This window comes from Fukomys damarensis, unplaced genomic scaffold (genome assembly GCF_012274545.1).
Source record: "Fukomys damarensis isolate Sample0158 unplaced genomic scaffold, DMR_v1.0_HiC HiC_scaffold_39, whole genome shotgun sequence".
In the NCBI taxonomy this organism is placed as follows: domain Eukaryota; kingdom Metazoa; phylum Chordata; class Mammalia; order Rodentia; family Bathyergidae; genus Fukomys; species Fukomys damarensis.
Genome location: NW_022900951.1, coordinates 12,416,196 through 12,436,718, shown reverse-complemented (window position 1 = coordinate 12,436,718; position 20,523 = coordinate 12,416,196). Strand labels below are relative to the sequence as shown.

Sequence of the window (20,523 nt, the reverse complement as noted above, 5' to 3'; positions counted from 1 at the left end):
GCCAAAAAGTCTGAAGAACGTTTATAGATCCCATTTGCAAATTGTACTTAGACACGGTCTGCAAAGACTCTAGTGTGTAGCATAGAAGATATACAGAGAAAGTGGGAAAAGCATGCAGACAGAAAAGCCACCCAAGCCTGAGGGTGGAAGGTATAACAGATTCCGGATAATAAATTGTTTTTGTAAATTGACATTCACCTTCAAACCGACTCTGAGGCAAGGATTTAGGTCAAGGAAAAGAGAGGACCCTGGGCAGGGAGTAGGGAATGGGACAGAGACGGAATGGAGGCCACTAAAGGGGGCCACTGGTGAGCACATATCAGGACTGTGACCCTCGGAGACGAACAGGGTAAGGTGTTTACGAGAACTGTTTGAGGTTTTGGATCCTGAGACCCTCTAGCCTTCCCCAAGCCTTCCCTTGGCCCAGTGATTGCTCCTGGTCTGAGAAACTCAGGAAGCTGTAAGAAACCTCCAGGATGCCTCAGGAGATATAGATGCAACCTAGCACAAAAATTCTCCTGGTCCTTTCAGTTTATCAAATATATATACAGAAAAGGAAACATCTGAGAAGAATTTTCAGTTTTAAGTAAATTATTAGTAATAAAAAGAATTTCTAAATTATCTTAGGGAAATATATGAGCATTTTTTTCTAAAACAAGATTTATTAAAGCTTAAAAATACCATCATGGCATATGAGTCATTGTGTCTAATTATAAAAATAGCACGGTATTTAAATAAATTTGTGTGAGAGGTTCTAGAAATGGTGACATGGTGACCCAACTCGATACCTTATTGGCTCCACTAGAAAGCTGATGCTAGCAGCGTGGTGTTGGGGAGGTACTCAAACCAGGCTGTTTCCGTTTCTTTTTATTATCTGACAAAATTTACATAGCACTAACTACGTGCCTGGCACAATTCTCACAACTTTTCAAGAGTTAACTTTTTCAACCCATCTAACAATACTAAAAGGTGTATATCACTGTTGGCATCTTTCTGTTAACAGATGAAGAAGCTGAAGCACAGGGAAATTAAGTAACTCGCACACAGCCACCCAGCCCACAAGTGGTGGAGCTGGGGTCTGAATAGAGGTCGCCTGGCCCCAGGGTCCAGGCTTTAGGCCAAGAGATTTTAATGCTTTCATTTTCTTCATCTGTGAAATGGAACAAACGGTACTAACCTTTCTTGCTGTGACGAAGAGCCAATTGAAATGCTTCAAAAGAATTTTGAGCTGGGTATGGTGGCGCACGCCTATAAACCCAGCACTCGGGAGGCTGAGGCAGGAGGATCCCTGTGAGTTCGAGACCAGCCTGGGCTACACAGTGAGTTCCAGATCAGTCTCAACTACATAGTGAGACCCTGTCTCAAAAAAACTAAAAAGCAAAAAGAACTTTGAAAAGAAGAAGCACTATTTAAATAAAAGGTTACAGTTGCATTCCCTGGGTAGGAACGAGCGTCCGCTAGGATGTCAGATGCTCAAGACTTCCGGATTTCAGCAACCACCCCTTGGATCCCTTCTGAATATAAACAGCAGTCGCGCTAGTACAACAGCACATGCGCTTTTTTGACTTCGAATTCTAACATTTCATAAAGAAGTTAACACACAGTTCATCATTACAAGAAATCCTAACAGTCCTATGACATGTTTAAGGCAAGTACTCATCCCCATTTCATTTTTTCCAACTTTTTATTAGTACACGTTTGCGTTACGTAATGATCACATTCCTCATGTGGGCCTGGGCCCAGTACATGATACATCTCAATCCTTGTTTAGATCCTCTTCCCTCCCTCCCCTTCCCTCTATCTCTAGATCCCTTTTCTGTTTGCAAAGATTTAGCCCCAGTTCCTACTATGTATCTTTTATTTTGCTCTTTATTTATACTTTGGGTTTCTCCTATGAGAGAAACCATACGATATTTAACCTCCTGTGTCTGATTTATTACATTATTACCTTCTTAACGTTATGGTCTCAAGGTGCATCCTACAGATGACCCAAGTTTATCCTTCTTCGTGGCACAGTAGCACTCCACTGTGCATAAATACCACACATTCTCTATCTATTCTTCTGGTTCTTATCCTCATTTTAAAGGACGGAAAACTGAGTTTTATGAAAGTGATTTGCTGTAAGTCACATAGCTGACAGTTAAGACTCAAACAATCTACAGAAGATTGTTTAAGTTCAATGCTTTTGAATTTATCTACCCTATGAATAACACTCTATTACATGTGGCCCCACCAAAAAATTAATAAATAAAACAGAAGAAAGTAAAAAAAAAAACAGAAAAAGAAAGAAAGAAGAGGAGTTATTATTTAACGGGTGCAGAGCTTCAGCTTGAGAAGATGAAGTTCTAGAGATTGACAGTGGTGACAGTTGCACATCAATTGCGAATGCACCTAATGCCGCCGAACTACACCCTCAGCATGGTTAAAACAGGAAATCTTGGCCTACGTGTTTTACCACGACGAAATGAAAGAGAAGTGGTCTGTGAGCACGTCACCATGCAACTTCAGGGGTTATTCTAAGAGCCAACTGCAACTGTTGCCCTGAGCCAGCAAAGATATCAACAAGGAAGGTGGATGAGAGTCAGTTGGCTAATTTGGTTTTTTTTGAGACAGGGTCTTACTATGTAGTTGAGACTGACCTGAGCTCACTATGTATCTCAGGCTGTTCTCCAACTCACAGCGATCCTCCTGCCTCAGCCTCCCGTGTGCTGGGATTACAGGCGTGCAACTCCACGCCCCAGCAGTTGGCTAATTTGAAGCCTCATTTTCAGTCCAAAAAAAAGTTACTGCCAGGCATGGTGGCGCTTGCCTGTAATCCCAGCACTTAGGAGGCTGAGGCAGGAGAATCGCAGTAAATTCTAAGCCAACCTGTCCTACATAGTACGTTCAGGGCCAATCTAGACCCTACATAGAGACCCTGTCTTTTTTTTTTTTAAAAGAGAATATTATAGAAGTACAAAGAGCTCATTGTAAAAATTTAGGCAGTAGATAATTCTAAAATGAAAAACTATGCATAAGTCTTGCATGTGATATTTTGATATATTTCTTTCCAGTTTTTCCCTCACTTTTTGTACAGAATTGAGAGTATACAATTTTGTTTGTTTTCCCCAGTACTGGGGATAGAACTCAGAGCCTATGCAGTGAGCTACATCCCAGGGCCATTTTTATTTTCACTTTTATTTTAAAATTTTATTTTGAAAAAGGGTCTTGCTAAGTCACTAAGCTGCCCGGGCTGGCTTTGAACTTGTGCTTGTCGTGCCTCATCCTCCCAGAGCTCTGGGATTACAGGTGTGCGCCACCACACTAACCTTGTATCTTGTTTCAATGATCCATGACATAAGCACAGATGCCTGTGACCCTTTTAGTTAGCAGGTGGTGCTCTGCAGGCTACAGCAAGTCCATCCTGTTGGCCCCCCCAAACCTTTCAAGGAACCCTGGGGCTCTGTTTTCATGGGTTCTCCCTGCCCTTAGCTCCAGGGAGACACAGCAGGCTTAAAGTGCTTAGAGAAGCAAAGAGCCCCCTGCTCCCAGACAGCTCCACACCTGGCAACACAAAGCATACCTTAAGCATCTAATTTTGCACAGCCCTGCAGGAGGAACAGATGAATGCAAAAGCACACTCAGTGACCTGGTTGTACATTCCATCCCACCCAGAAATAAAGAAGATTGATTCACTCTGGGTCCTAAGAGGATGAATCTCTTAAAAATCATGTCTATGTCTTGTTTACTTTATGCCTACTTTATTTATTGCATAAATAAATCAGTGAAATGAACAATCCTGAAATATCTATCCAATTTGCCTGGCCTGTGATGGTGTATTTTCTGGTAAGAAAATAGATTCAAGATGCTTTAGGACGACCCTTTCTTTCCCTACCACAGCCCTACCCAAACTCTAAAGTCTTCTCACCCCAAACTCCTCAGCCTTTGCCCAAAAGATCTCATGCAACCCAAAATACTTTCCATTTCTCTAAGTGTTTCAAGTCTAGAAGGATCACTGCAGGGAACAGGAAGTGCCCCCCCCTTACAACTTTACAGCAGCTCTCTCATTGAACCTACGGTGGAAAGGTTAGGGGTAAGCAGCTTGGTGCATGGAGGTGAAATGTTTGCAGGAGGTGATGAAGAGCACAGAGTCTGTACATCTGCAAGAACAGACCCTGCCTTCAGGTCTGCCACCCACCGAAGTCGCAACCCAGCTAAGCTTTGATTTAAAACTCTTTCATTTTCTTCATTTAAACAACCGCTAGCATTACAGAGCGCGCAGGGCATGCTGGGAAAGACCTTGTGTTGACCCTGTTTTCCTGTTTCACCATCTAAAACAGGGCTAGTGATAGGGCTTCCTGAGGATCCAGAAAGCTAATGTACATGGCATGTCGGTGCCTCATAGCCCTACAGCATGGCGGGGATGAAGGATTTTATTTACTGTATCCCCCAAGAGGCATGTCTCGGATACTTGGAGCGATCATGAATTCTTCTACGCTTACACCATTTAAATAGGAACCTCTCCCTGCTCAGACTACCGCAGAAACTGGCACACATCTCTGCACCAGGGACAGCAAACTAGGACCCACTTAGCACTCTTATCCTCTGCCATGAGATAGGAGATTTTACATTTTCAATGGTTAGGAGAAAATCCAAAGAAAATGAATATTTTGTGACTTGTGAAAATGATACGAAATTGTCACTTCAACCTCCATAAACAGGTTTGACTGGAACACAGACACGCCCATCTCTTTACACAGTGTCTGCGGCCGCAAATTTGAGTGTTCACAGCAGAGACCTCAGGGGCCCAAAGCCTGACGTGTGTCGTCTGTTCTTTTCCAGAGAAAGTGTGTCCTGCCCTGGCCTATGTGCACTGAACACGTGAGCGTGGCTGCCGTTTTGTTGTTCTCCGCCTGACTACTACAAAGCTGCTGAGTTCTTCTTTCAACACAGGTGAGCCCGCCTTCCATCTCGCGCTGCCTGTTTGATTTAGCAATTTGTGCTAGTGAAGACAACAGGCCACTGACCCCTGTTGGTCTTTCAATATTAAGCACTCATTGCTCAGCATTATTAGTCAATTTATCCACACATTTAAGTACTAATTTGGCATTTCAGGCTCAGCTTGGCATTATGAATATAAAAGTCCCTGGCCACCGAAGATGTAACATGGGTTGGGGAAGCAAAGAAAAGCCCTACTGAATGATACAATGAGGTCTCCATTTCCCCCTTAGTATAGATCTCACTACATCAGCATAGGAAGCGCTGTGATCGCCGTACTGACCAGTGAATACAGTGGACGCCTACTTAGGAACTCGATCGGTTCCCGAGGTAGGCGTAAAGAAATGAACCCAGAACCCGTCTCAGAGCTGGGAACCAAGGAGAGCCTAGCTTGCTGTGTCCTCAAATCAGCGGTGACTTTTACATTTGACCACTGTGGCTTAGATTCCCAGGGCTTGAAAAAGCACAAGAATACTTCAAACTAAATAACTACTCTTATCTTCATCCTCCACAAGCACTACTTAGATTCTTTAAAGCATCATTTTAACCTTCAATTTCACCTCTACTGACAATAGAAAAGAAATAATACCAAATTCTAATTTTTCTGCTCTCGTTTGATATAGTCAACCATGTAAAATAAGAGAAGATGAAAGTGGAAAGTGAATACATAATAATAATGATAAGCTTGTTACATATAGTTTTAAAAGTTTCAAAGAGCCTTGATACGAAATCAGTTTATATTCTGCAGAAGTTTATAATAAAGTGTTTTATTAGTAATAAAAAATAAAATCAGGGAAGAAAAGATAATGATAGAGTTTTAAAAATCTATTCCTATCACTATTTTTTAAAGCATTTTTCATATTTTCCTTGGGGAAATAGCATGATATTGTTGTTCCATAATTTTCTACTGTCTTAAAACTATGTTTAAAGTACTTCTCATAACAGAGGTCTGTCCTGGGTGCGACATCGCCTAACTTGATTATTAAAACAACCACTAGCAAAGAGAGAAACAATCTTGGGAAGCTTAAAGTTGACCTGTATTTCTTCTGTTTGTATGTAGACAGCATAAAGAAATAAGTGAGTCACACTGACATGTTATTGCCATAGTACTTCTCACACTAGAAAATAAATTACTTTATGCGCCGAATTTGGTGCAGATGTTCCTCATTTAATGACCAGCCTTTTAACCACTGTTTGGACTTATGACGGAGGCATGCTGTTCATACCTATGACCTGTCCTTTTTTAAAAAAAATAGCTCTATATATCTTGTTCATAGGGTCTTTATGTCTTTTTTTTTGGTACAGCACACTTTGCTTATATACTACTGTAATTTTTCCTGATTGTACTGTATAGTGGTTTTGTGTTCTGTTATACATTATAGTTATTGCATGGAAGAGTTATGCAAATAAAAGCAAAGTCGTCAAGTTGGAGTTTCTTTATTCTGAGTATTGTAATTTTAGCGACCAATTCACTGGTCACAGGACCATGTTTCCATCATTAAATGAGGGCTGTCTGTACTTTCTCCCTGTTGCTTTCCTACCTTTTCTTTAGCTACTACTACTGGCCAATTGGCCTAGGTACATCATTGCAAGAGAAAGGAAAGAAGGGAGGGAGAGAGAAAGGAAAGAGGGAAGGAATGAACAAACGAAGGAAGGAAATGAAAAAGTGAAATTAAAAATATCTGAGGACCATTTTGATTCCTTCTTTTCCATGAAATTCCAGCTATTATAGTTCACTGCACGAGTAAACATTGGCTCTAGCTCCTGCTTCTTGGGGTTCAGAGCCCTGGCCTAGCTGCAGATCCCAGCGACTTTGATGTACCTACATCCCTGGCAGAGGCCACTGCTGCGGCCGTCAGCTGAGACGTCTGACTTTCTCACTTTGAAGTTGGCCAGAGCTCACTTTTCTGCCTCTAAATTGCTGAGATTGTTTGCGACTCCGAATGCTGATCTCTTAGCTCTGCACAGGCAGCTCTGGACTCCTCTTTAAAAGAACTGGGGTGTGTGGAGTCTCAGCGGCAGCAGATCAGGGGTTCAAGGGAGGTGGTTTGAGATATTCCTTTCCTGGTAATGGCAACTAGCTGTTGCTGACCAAATCTCCTGAAATGAAGAGTTAGAAAAAGCTCTTTGAAAACATCAGAGAAATTCCAAGGTGATAATGATGTGAGGAGGAAAGGAAGCGCAGGGATAAGGCTGCTATTCTGCATCGTTCTTCCCTCAAGTCATTGCCAAATTTTAATCAGCAGCTGAGAAATGGAAGAGCTGAGCAGATCTGCTAGCAGCTTCAGGATGGAGAGGGACAGAAGTGGGGTTCAGGGCTCAGCAGGAAGAGGATGGCAGGTCAACATCCCAGGGCGTGAGATCAAGCACCCAGAGGGGTGAATTCTAACAGCAGAGGAAAACTAGAAATAGAGCGACTCTCACAAGATCCACAATGAGTCAAATCAATGGTCTCGAAATACCTATAGTTTTTTACATGGAAAAGCAGGCATGTAAACCAAAACTGCCACGTAGTCCAGGAGACAAAATGAAGTGGCCAAAAGCAATCAAAGGAAATAATGACATCAAATAGAAACAGATTTCTAGACGTTCCACATTTTAAAATCTATTGGAACTAATTTGAGAAATTGATTAATAAAATAGAACCAAATATAAATACTAGAGTTATAATACACAATAACCGAAAATAAGAATTAAGTGGAAGCTCCAGGTGCAGACTAGAAATAGTTGAAGAGAGGATTAGTGGACTGAAAATGACCAAACTGAAGGATAGTGGAAAACATGGATGGGAAATATAGAAAAGGGTGTAGAGATTTATGGGGCACGAAAAAATGGTAAAATTAAATTGTGTTTGAAATAGTCATCAGTGACAGATGCCTGCCCGTAGCGTGAAATTACCTGCCTTAATAAAAGCAAAAACAACCAAGGGAGAAAAAAATCTTCAAAAGCTTAAAATGAACTTGAAGTTATTCTATTCATATGCAGATACTATTAAGAAGGAAAAGAAAGGGAACAGAAGTGATATTAGAAGTTGTACAGATTGAATACTTCCTAAAATTAACTAAAATCTTCAGGCCACAGATTTAAGAAAACCATCATCCAGGAAATAGGAAAGTTCTGATTCATAGTGGATTCTAAGAAGAACTTGAACAATTAACAAATTCATAGAAAGGGAAAAAGAATAATTAAATTATTGAATGTAAAAGAAGGTAACAAGGGAGGAAATATGATTACAAAACAGGTAAGACTGAAAATCAAATAAACTGGTAGGTTAAATTTAAATATATAAGTAGAACTGAATTTATCAGTTTGCGTTTATAAGACAGAAACTTGTAGCTGACCTCCAGAACTGTGAGCTTAACATATTTCTATTACGTATAATTTACCCAGTCTATTGTATTTTGCTACTGAAGCAGAACAAAGACTAAGACAGTGGTCTTCTAAATTTTAATAATACTCCTAAACATTGACGTGACATTACCAATAATGAAATTGGAAGAAACTTTTCTAATTTCCAACTAATAAAAAGCCAATTTTACTCAACCATTCTAAAAAATTGACTTATCCTTCTACTTTCTCTATAGAAATGAATTTTACCAGGGCTGGGGATGTAGCCCAGTGGTAGAGTGCTTGCCTAGCACACATGACACTCTGTTTCCACCTCCCATGCCAAAGAGAAAAAAAGAAAAGTAACTGAATATTACCAAATCATACTTTCTAGATTTTGTGATGTTGTGGAATATATCCACTTATTTACATTTATAATGTATTGAGATTTATAAATATAATGTGTAATTTCTCCATTATTGAAAACATTCATATCCTTGACTAATTTTTATTCTTAATTTTTTTCTTGACCACCCCTCTCGCACAGGCTCCGTAAAACCTAGATGACCGCTTGTCATCTACAGTTGAACTCATTGTCTTCCTACTGTCACTCTGTTAATCATCAAAGGAAATAAACAATTCACAGACCAAAATCTAGTACTCCAGATCGAACCATTAGGGTCTACCAGAATTTGTTCATTCCTTTATTTCTGTTTTCATGCATACATCCATTTATCTATTCGAGAATGGTTTATAGCACCCAGTACAAGTTACAAACTGTTCTAATGTCAGAAACTATATTAATGAGATCCAGGCATGGTGATGTATGCCTGTAATCCCAGTACTCAGGAGGCTGAGGCAGGAGGATCACTGTGAGTTTGAGGCCAGCCTGGGCTACATAATAAGTACAAGGGCAGGCTGAACTACACAGTGAGATCTTGTCTTGGAAAACCAAATGTGTATATGAATAAGATAACCTCCCACTTTTTTGAAGCTTCTATATCCAATGGTAGATAACAGACAGTAAAAAACTGAACAAAATAATTTTCAAGAAAATAACTCTGGATACTTACTCAAGAGAAAGGATGACATAGGCCCATATAAAAAAATACTTCCACTCAATTTATTCATAATCACCCAAAACTGAAAACAAGCCTAATGCCCATTAGGCAGAGAGTGAATAAACAAACTGTGGTATATCCACACAATGGAATACTACTGCACAAGGAAAAGTAGTGGATTACTTACACATGTATCAACATGTGTTGAAAGAAGCCAGACTCAAATAGTTTCCTACTTCATGATGTCATCCATGTGACGTTCTGGAAAGATCAGTGGCTCTCAGGAACAGGGTGTGGAGGAAGGAGACAGAAGCAGAGACATGGGAAAAGTTTGGGTGGGTGCTGGAAATGTTTCTCTGCCTTGATTGTGGTGGGAATGTGATTGTATGAGTGTGCCAAAATTCATAGAAATGCACAACTAAGGATTTATGGTATGTGAACTACACCTCAGTAAATCTAAAAAAAAGAAGCTGGCTGAAGGGATAATGTTGGTCATTCTGCTGGACTGAGTGGCAAGGAAGACCTCTTATGTGTAAAATGAACCTCTTCAAAGCCCCTTGTCCTGTCACTGGGAGGTAAACTTTTAAAAAGAGGAATGGGAGAATAAATTATTTTATTCTGAAAAACATGTGTTTTAATTAAGAGAGAATTTATGCAACCCCACACACCGGGAGGATTTATAAGTGCAAGAATGCAAATTTAGTCTATTTTTAAAGGATGTTATTGACAGGCGCAGTTCAAAAAACCTCACCAGGGAGCCCTTTCAGTCTATGCTGCCTGATTCAGGACCAAGTTTGTGTTTTTTGTGCCTCCCTGCATACTAAGTTACGAGAAATGATGCTTCATTAATCACATAAAAGCCTGACACTTGAAAAGATAACGTGTGAGAGAAGAGATCAAAGTTCGAGGCTGCCCTTCTTCCCTTCCACGGGCTAGTGCTCCAGCTGAGAGCCCGGGTGGTAAGCAGCACCTCCACCGCTCCGGCCCTTTGATCACTCCCAGAACCTGCAAGAAGCTGTGAAAGTCCCGTTGCTGTGTGCAGACATGAGCTGGGCTACTTTTCTTCCAGAAAAAGCAGCCAATGCCTCAGAAAACAGACTCTAGAGAAGTTAGGGACTCATGGAAACTGCTCCAACTGAGGGACTTTTAGGAAGGATGCTTTATAAGAAATTAAGACTTCTTTTCTGAAAAAGGAGTCAACCTCTTTGAAATCAGGGAAGCCGGGTATACAGTAGAAGAACCTTTGAGATCACGAGGGTGATCCCTCCCAAGGGCCCACCCTGCAACCCCTCAGGGTAATGTCTTTCAGAGCGTTTGGCGTGTGTAGTCCCACTAGCCAGAGAAGCAAAATGGAATCAGACTCCGTGGTCTGATGGTTTCTGAAGTTTCCAGTTTACCTGAAGGAACTGGAATGAGGGGAATAGGGTTTTGGGTTGACTCCGATTTTGTTGTGAAGGTTAAATCCAATCACCTCTCTTGGTTTCTGACAAATAAGGGTTTTAACTTTAAGATGACTTCTACTTCTAGCTGCTGAGTTTTTATTATTTTGTCTCAGCTCAAATACCAATCTAGCTGTAGTTATTATACCTTTTAAAAATTTTATTAGTACTTGATTGCGCTACATACTGATTGCACTCATTGTGGGGAACTGGTACATGTACATAACACATCTCAATTCTTTTTTTTTCCCCTACCCTTCTTTTCCCTCCCTCTTTTTGCCGGCATCGGCTTCATTTATTTATTTTACAAGTCCTTAAAAAGTTAATTATCACACATACAGATTAAAACCAGACTAATAGACAAAAAAACATATAAAACACATAAGACAATTATGTTAAATCAAGGTACACTGTTGGATACATTGGCCAGCGGGATTACAACAACTTCTTTTTGCTCTCTATTTTTTCTTATTATCTGTCTTTTATTTTGGAATTTATTTATATATTGAGTTTCTCATATAAGAAAAACCATGTGATATTTAAGCTTATGTGTCTGATTTATTTCACTTCACATTATAGTCTCAAGGTGCATCCATTTTCCTACAAATGCCTCAAGTTTATCCTTCTTTATGGCGTAGTATTTCACTGTGTGTAGACATCACATTTTCTTTGTCCATTCACCCGTTGATAGGCATATTTAGCTATTATGAGTCGCGCTGCTCTAAACATGGGTGTGCATACATCACTGTGGTTGTGATGTCTTTAGCTTTCTTGGAAAGATAACTAGAAGGGGCATGGCTGGGTCAAATGGGACTTCTATTTTTAGATTTCTTTTTCTTTTGAGGAATTTCCATAGTGGGTGTACCAGTTTACACTCCCACCAATAATGAAGAAGAATTTTTAGAACAGTTACCATAGTCTTATTAGAAGTAGGGTGGCCCTGGGTTTCGTAGAAAACAGACTCCATAGAGCTTCTCATGTGATTAAAAAGGAAATCTGTAAAGTGACGCCATAGTACAAAGCGAGGTAGATTTGGTAATGGATAATACAGGCAAAAACATCTTGAGAAAGGGAAAAATCAATGAAAGCAAATGACTAGAGAATGCTTTGTAAAAGAGGAGGGACTTGAACTGTGCCTTGCAGGGCTCAGAAGACCTGAGGAGATGGAGGGGACGGGGCCCAGCCATCAGGGAGGGGAGGAGCGAGGGCACATGTGGGAGGCGGTGACAGGAGCTTGGGCAGAGCAGTGTTTGTTCTTGTGAGTCTTAGGACAGGAAAACCTAAAGATATACTTGTAGATGGAAGAGGGCCTAGAGGATGGAAAGGTCATAATACAACGCTGGTGTGATGGTGCACACCTGTAATCCCCACACTCGGGAGGCTGAAGCAGGAGGATTGCTGCAAATTTGAGACCAGCTTGGGCTACACAGTGAAACCCTGTCTCAAGAAAAGCACAACAAAACAAAGTTCATAGTGCAGGCCCTGATAAGTGGACCCCTTCTCATGTATTTTTCAGAAAGTTTCAAAACCTGACCAATGGGGTACCTAAATTCTCCACGCCTGTGATGGTATTGGGCTGCAGGATTTCTTCCCTCTTTGTGAGTATCTAGCCGAAGGTGTTTCACAGACAGGTACAGCCTGAGCAGCTGGGAGGTGCTGAGATCGGAGGAAATTCTGATGGGGGGGCTGCCAGAGAGAGAGACACAGGCCTGGAACCCAGGAGAGTGATCTCTTCTGTACTACCCAACAGAGCCTGCTACAGGGATGGGACCATTCTGCCACTGTGTAGCCAGTGGAGTAGCCATTGAGCTCACGTGGCATGCAGCATTTCACACGTGGCTGCGTCACCAGGAAACTGGATTTTATACTAAAGTATATCAAATCTCTACTCTTCTCATTCTTAGTAATCTACTTAATCACTAAGCAATGAATACATTATGAATTTTTAGAAAATTTAGAAAAGACAAGTGAAACGATTCAAAAAAGCAAGATAAAAGATGTCACAAGACTATTCATGTCTCAGATAATAAATCTCCCGTTTAGAAAAGGACCAGGAAATTTGGGCTTGAATGATTCAGCTTAGGTCTTTGAGGAGGAGGCTTGTGTCAGATTCTGAATGAGGAGAAATGGCAGGTAAAAAAAAATCACAAGATTTTCGAAGTTGGAGGTTTCCGAGAACTAATCTAGATCAAATGTCACCTCATTTTATAGATGACTAGGTTAAGGCCATAGGGTTAAGTGGCTCAGTCCAATTCCCTTGAGGCCAGTAGTGACAGAAAATGTCTACCAGGCGGGTGCACTGATATCCATTCAAGGCCAAACACCACAGGGGATGAGGAAGCATGCTGGAGAGCGGCGGGACAGGAACAGGTCAGCAGAGCCACCGTGTATGGGGACCTCCGTGTGTGAGAATGAGGACGGGAACCAACCCTGAAGGCCAGGAATATAAACCTGCAACTGGTCAGCTGGGCTAAGCCCAGAATTCCTGCTCCTGGGGCTGCCTGCGAGTCTCCCTTTGCCACAGCAACAGTGGTACACACTTTTCTAGAATGTTACTCTTTTCATGTTGACATAGCCTCAAGTTCGCCTGGAGAGGGAGGGGACTGAAGAAGGGAGGTCGCCTGGGGAGGGCATGGATGGATGATTGTCACGATGGGTCCCCGTCACACCTCAGAAACCCTGATTCAGGAAATTTAGGAAGGAGCCTAAGAAGCTGTATGGTTTTAAAGTTCCCCTAGGATTCTGATGATCATCTAGTTTGGAGGGTTTTTTAACTTATCTTTTTATCAGCCAATCAAATAGCAAATACCGCTTTGGAAAACTGGTACTATTTGCCAAATCTATGCCCCCCTGACCCAGTATTCCATACTTGGACATATACCCCCAAAGAAATAAACTCTTATATTCCCCCAAAGATATATACATCCAGAAAGGTTATTATCAACCTCAAACCGGAAATAACCCAGTGTCCATCAGTACTGGAATGGATAAATATACTGCAGTGTGTTCATATAACACTGTACACAACTCAAAAAGTAAACCACTGTTTATGTGCACCAAGATGGACGAACAGCACAGAAACAATAAGCATCAGAAGACAGACATGGAGTAATCACTGTATGATTCCACTTATGTATGATTAAAGAATCAGCATAAATATTTGCTGGTGACTGAAATCAGAACTGCCTCTCTGTGGGAGTGTTAACTAGGAAGGAGCATAAGAGAAATTCTGGGGTGTTGGAACTGTTCTGTATCTCAAGTGGGTAGTGAGGATACAGTTATATAGATATATGTGACAATATATTGAGCTGGCTCAACTTGTTCAGTTTACTGAGTATATAGATTACCCCTGGTTTAGAAGAAAATGTATAAAATACGTCCTTGCACAGGCAAACCCATAAGGTTGCTATAAGAGCCCCGTGGCTTTAAAAAAATGAGATAAATAGAAAAGTATAGTCTTATGTTCTTAACTAGCTGATGCCACTCTAGTTGAAATCAGTTAGATGCTCTGCCTGGAACTCAGGAGACCATCAGCTTTTTAAAGCCATAACAAAACACAAGAAGTCAGTTATACAGGAGCGCATAGTGATTTCTCAACTTGAGAAGGACACATGGTAACTCTAAACCTACTGAGGACGCACTGCAGCTGCCAGTGTGTGCAAGCCAGCTTTAGCAAGAGCTCTGCCTTTCTGCTGATGGTGAGCTGCTGGGTCTGCTTTGAAACTCTGGGGAAGAGGTCCCTGCAGCTGCATCTTTACATTCCATGCCCTCACTTTCCTCTCTGTTTCCCTCCCCAAGAAGACAGTAAACACCATCTGCACCACTGCATTCATCAACCCGGAAGCTGAAATCTCGCCTTCCCAGCAAGAAAATTACCCTCATCCTGAAGTGCACTCGGCCATTGGTAACTAGCCACAGAGCTTCTGCCAAGTTCCAAAGTCTGCCGCCCCGAATCCACACCGAAACTGCGTGAGGTCGCTTGAGCCTAGTAGCCAAATGTGCGGAAGGCCAGGGGAGGGAGCACATAAGCCCTGCCCTGCGGTGCAGTACCCTCACCTCTGGGCCACTACTTTTCAGTCTTTGAAAGTGTTATGAGTGCAGAGCAGTGCACCTCAGGCAGCTGAGCATAAACACAACTCTACAAATACTGATACCACTATCTTTATTTGTCCATTACTCTGCAAGGTCGGCTCACCTGAGAACTCTTTGTTCCTTCACAAAATGAGAATACAGCACCACATGTATTAAAGTGTGGGACATTCGCTTCTGAGTATAAGCTTTGAAGAGCTGCTTCTGTGCCTTTTTCAGTATGCTCTCAAGTCCTGAGAATCTCTAGGATATAGCATAAAGCTGATTTTGAGATTAAAAATGTATGGGCTCTGGTTCACTAAATTATTTTTGTTACTTTGACCATTTTGATTATGCTGTGTCTGAAAGTCCGATCATTACTATGTCCGATGTTTAGAACCCAGAAATACATAAGGTATGTTCGGCAATTTGTGTGAACAACCTGCAGATATTTACCAACTTGTTAATTCAAGCACAGTGTTTTATTACAAGATAAACGTCTGATAAACGTTGAAGAGTGCAAAAAAATTTTTAAGAATGAATAAATGCAACATTTTAGGCAATGCATTCACATAAGTAATGCAGTTCACAGATACACATATTTTCCCCAGAACAAAGCTCTATACTGGACTCCTTCCCCCTCGCCCCCCCCCGCCAGCCCCCAAAGATATTATATGTAGAAGGATGTCAATAAAGATATGAAAATTAAATGTGAAGTTTGCATGGAGTATTCTCCACAGTGGGGGAAAATAAAACACTTAAGAGAGACCTAGAAAACAGAGCACACAACTCTTCAGTCACAAGCAGCCACCCACAAAATCAGCTGTGAGAAAAGTTAAACTGTCTGAGGAAAATAAATTTCAAAGAAATGAGGCTTATTTTCTCCTCTGGGTTATTTCTGAAAGAGTATTTTCGAGGTGAGCAGTGAGACTTCTGTGCTCTCTAAAGGGTTTGAATTACTTCTAAGAGACATTTTCCTGAGCTGGAAGCTATGAAGTGTGATGGTCAATTAATTCTGCAGGGAGGGAGAAGTTGGGAAAATGTACCTCCATCTTCCACTCAGAGATTTTCCCCCTCATTTGTCTCCTTCTGTCTCCATCATTCACTCACTTTTCTTTCTAGAACCAATATGTCAAACTCAGTTAATGATTCCCAGAACAGAAACATGGCTGGAAGGGGATCCGAGTTGGAATAAAACTTGCTTTTGTACCCACAGCCCTATGGGTCACAGTGGCGCAACATGTTCATTGCCTGAGGCCTCCATCACCCCCGGGAGAGCAGGTAACTTCGGCCAGCGCTTACCTGTCAGCGGACAGCGCCGTGAGTGTGAAGACAGAGACCCCCACTGAGGTAAGCTGGACAAAGGGGATCAGCTTGCAGCCCATCCTGCCAAATAGCCATCTGTCGGCCAGGTACCTGCTGGCATCCACAGGAGCGCACGTCACCAGGAGGAGCAAGTCTCCCAAAGCCAGACTGGAGATGAACAGGTTCGGCACATTTCGCATGGACTTGACTGTGCAGAAGATCTTGATCAGGGTGATGTTGCCAACGAGGCCTATCAGGATGATGACCCCATATATCACAGGGATGACATAGAGGATGCCCGGGTGGAGCCAGTCGTCGCTCTGGGGGAGATCCAAACTGCCATTGGAGGTGTTGCAGTACGTGAAATGTTCCCCTTCCAATTTCAGAAGGAAACAATTGCTTGGATCCATCTCTAACCTTCTCCTCCCCTCCAAGTGCCCCGGAGATGCTGTTTCTTAACTTTTGATTCTGCAGTTAGATGAAGACGCAGGTGATGGCTATGCTGAGCTCTCTATCCTCTTTAACCAAAACTACTCTGAACCCATATACACGGTGATAGTCGAAACTCTTTGTCACTATTGTGATGCTAGTGCTGCTGTGGCTTTCACACAGTCAGTTCAGTCCATAACTCCAGTAAATTAACAACAAAGACTCAGTCCAAAGAAAGGCTTCTAATGAAACTCACTCTGCCAGCTCTTTCTACCTTTGTCCTGGTCTGAGTCCCCGCTGGCTGCAGTTTACTGAGAACTTTTGGCTATTTTCACACAGCATTCCCTGTCTTCCCTGATATTTAGAACCTGAAGGTTTAAAGTGGGTAGAAAGAACTGCACTGAGCAAACCTCGAATCTTATAGGCAGGGTGCTATGCGCGTCATCGGCTCCACCAGCAAACTGCCGCTCCGCCGAGCTGAGGCTACACAGCGAATGCCAGCCCCCTGCTGGACACTGCAATCACTGCCCAGCCGCCTGCCTTCTCCAAGGGAGAAGCGACCCGCAGACTGCTTTGCAAAGCCTTTGGACTTCTCTTTTCAACACGCGGGACATAGGGGAGGTATTTAATAAACGCTGCTAGCACTACAGAGGACCCTGGGCGTGCTTCTGACAGCATCTCCACGGACGCAGATGGAACGCACACACCATTTTCTCATCTTTTCTAATACATTAGAACCGCACGCGTGGGGCTGCTGTAAAAGGTCTGTCCGAATTCAGAGCACACAGATGCACCAGGTGTCCGTGTGTAGCTGTCTCACTCCGGCTTCTCAGAGCAGGGCTGCTGCTGAGAACGTAGGCACACGTCTAGCCCCTCAAACCTTCAGCAGGGAGCATCCAGGAAAACCAGAAACGCCACGCCCCCCCCGGGCTCTACCCTGGGGTTTTCCAAGCCCTTCCTGTTTCCTTTCCAGAGCGGCCGCTAGTATATAGTTTAACTCATAAAGATCAATACTCTTTTCTGGGAAAATGGGTCTTTTCTCACCTCATTGAAAAATAACTTGAATTGGCATTTTGGTGTAGCTATTTGCAATTTTTTATTGAATGCTTGCAACATTTCACAGCAAATTTCCCCTTCGCCTTGAATGGGAAATAAAGGACTGCAAGAGTTTCAGGTGCTCCGAAGGAACTGAGGGGCTGGTGGAAAGAAATAACTTAGAGCTGAAGAAGTGTTAGGAAAGACTTCATCAGGAAGTACTATAAGTGCTTTAGCCAACAGCCTCTTCAAGACTTACGGGCAACAGGCTCTTCCAGGCACACTGCAGAAAGCCAGTTACCACTAACGCTGCTATCAAAGGCCTTCTTTCACAGGACCCATGAAGAATAGAGACTTGTACTGGCTCCCAGGCCAGAGACCCCCAGAAAGGCCCCCAAGTGTGTTGCCATGGACATTTCCAGGGCGGATGCAGTACCAACGTGGCCACCATGCTCTTTTGGTAAATAAGGAAGGCTCCATCTTCTGCAGCAGGAAGAAGCCGTATGCTGCTTGCCCGGAGGTAGAAGCTCTTCTCAGGGGGAATTTAGCACCACTGGTAAGGAGTCAGTGACCACAAGCCTGGTGGTGTCCATTCGAGGCTGTCAGCATCCCTTAATGATGCCATCCATGGGTTTTCATCCATCCCAGCTCCCTCTTCTATTACCTGGGCAAGTTCCTGAGGGTCTTAAGACTCAGGTTGTGTATCTGTACAGTGGGGACAATGTGTTAAAATTAAATAAAATGACCCTTGTTAAAAGTAAATAGTATTTGGCCCACAGTAAGTACTCAGTTAATAGTAGCTACTTATTACTCTTATTGTGACTATTATTTGGGGATTAAGGAGGAAAGATTTACTTTGGAAATGGTCAGAAGGGTGATTGATTTTTAGATGACAGGAAAGGGGTCCTCTTTGTATGAGGGAATCAGCAAGTCCTCTATTCACTCGAGAGAAATTTATAGAGAATCAAAAGTTGCGAGGCACTGTGTAAGAGGCTGAGAAAAATCACATGAAGACATGTATACTTGCAGCTCTTCAGACCCTGTGTCCTTTCTAGAGTAATGCAACTACCTTTGCTTCAGAAAGGGTGGTACTTGATCGTAAAGGCTGAGTAAAAGTTTAGCAGGGCCTTTTGAATAGAGAAAATAGTACATGCCTAAATACAGGCATAAGGGAAAGGCAGGGCACTGAGCCAGCGGATGGCTTCAAGTCCCAAAAGGTCAATCGGATGGGAAAGAAGGGGTAGGGAAAGAGCAGTGTGAAGGGCAGATTGGTGCGATGGGGATTTGGGTTATTTTGGTGGTACTGGAGAATGAACCCAGGATCATCTCACTGAGCTACGTTCCAGCCCTCTTTTTAATTTTTGTTAAATTTTGAGACAGGATCTTGATTAGTTCCTCAGTTCTCTGGGCTGGACTAGAAATTGCTATCCTCCTGCTTCAGCCTCCCAGAGTGCTGGGATTACGTGCGTGAGCCACCATGCTCTACTGATCCTGTATTCTTGCTAAGAAGTTTGGTTTAGAGTTGGTTCACAAAGAGGACACCTGTGAGTATGGTTTCTCTTTATTTCTTTTGATGTTCCTGTGCGCTGTGTTAGTCTCACCTCTTAAATCCAATTGAGTAGTTAGTGCTTCTTCCCATGTAAGCTGAATGGATGCTGATAGATGTTGATTTTTCACAGCTGGTGTTAGTATTGTATTCCACAGCATTATCAAATGTTCTAGTGGTATTTTAGGCATGAAGGTATACTGAGGTTGGGCACCTAATATTTTCTAGGATCAAGGTGTTTTTAGATAATTTTGATATCATTTCAGCTAATTAGCTGCAATCCCTCCTTCTGTCCCTACCATTATGGGTCACCCTCCAGCAGAGCTCCGAACACATTCAGACCTTTGCTTAGCTTTGTGTTTAGTGATGAGTGTGAGATGCCTGTGCCTTATGAAAATGACATGCAACAAGGGTAGTACCAGGTCTCTGTCCTCAGGGACTCCAGTTTCTGACTAGAATTGGAGCATGACTCTGCAATTCTTTTCTTACCTCTTGGGTTGGTGGTGTTACCTCTACTTTTAGTTTAATCGGTAAAGTCACATTTTCCATTCTTCCAGAAAAATTGATATTCTGTGGGACTCTAATATGAGAGAGATAGTGACTTGGGAAAATTTAGGAGCATGGGTGGATAGAATGGAACAGAAGGGAGTGGAGAGTTTCTTCCCAACCATTATGTGCGTGGCAGTGTGTCTCCCGGTAGCCAGCATTCTTGCTGAACAAAAGTGCACGCACACAGATAAATTCATTACAGCATGGATAGAATTTCTAACTATAACCAAAATAAAGAGTAGGTGATGCTCTGGGTTTGTCTGACAGATAATTTGCCTGAAACAAAGGTTTGCGGAGGAGTTTAAAAAATAAGAAATAAAAGATGTTGAATATACTGGGAAAGACTTTACATTAAAGGCTTCAGGTTAGACTTTAGCCTGAGAGACAGAATTCTTTTTTAAAACATCATCAAGATTTCCTGGGGGTACCCAAGAACCAGTTCTTTCTTTCTTTCTTTCTTTCTGTATTGAGGATTGAACCCCGGACCCCCATACCCAGCTATATCCTAGGTTCTTTGTTTTGTTTATTTGTTTTTTTATTTTTCACTTTGAGATAGGATCTTACTAAGTAGCCCAGGCTGGGTTTGAACTTGTGATCCTCTCACCTCAGCCTCCCAGAGTGCTGGGATCACAGGAGTGTGCCTCCATGCCTGCTTAAGAATTAGTATTTTTCATACGGTCCCAGGGGATTCCAGCACAATGCTGTGCTGGAGACCGATGATGTAGGCAATGGGATCCAGAGACCATGACACTAAACAGTACTTGTTCTGCCCTTTCTGCTGGGAAAG

The 20,523-nt window shown here is 42.3% G+C and overlaps 1 protein-coding gene across 2 annotated transcripts in view; it reads right to left on the bottom strand.

The window, feature by feature from the left end:
* Positions 1-20,523, bottom strand: part of Grpr (gastrin releasing peptide receptor) — a 290,008-nt gene that overhangs the window by 13,817 nt on the left and 255,668 nt on the right. The window contains exon 1 of one of the 2 annotated variants that reach the window (XM_010643628.2): positions 16,175-16,971. The exons of the other annotated variant lie outside the window; for it this stretch is intronic. Coding sequence (XP_010641930.1) covers positions 16,175-16,587 — 413 coding nt within the window. The 5' untranslated portion in view covers positions 16,588-16,971. Of the gene's footprint in view, positions 1-16,174; positions 16,972-20,523 lie in introns of those variants that run through there. 2 annotated transcript variants of the gene reach the window in all.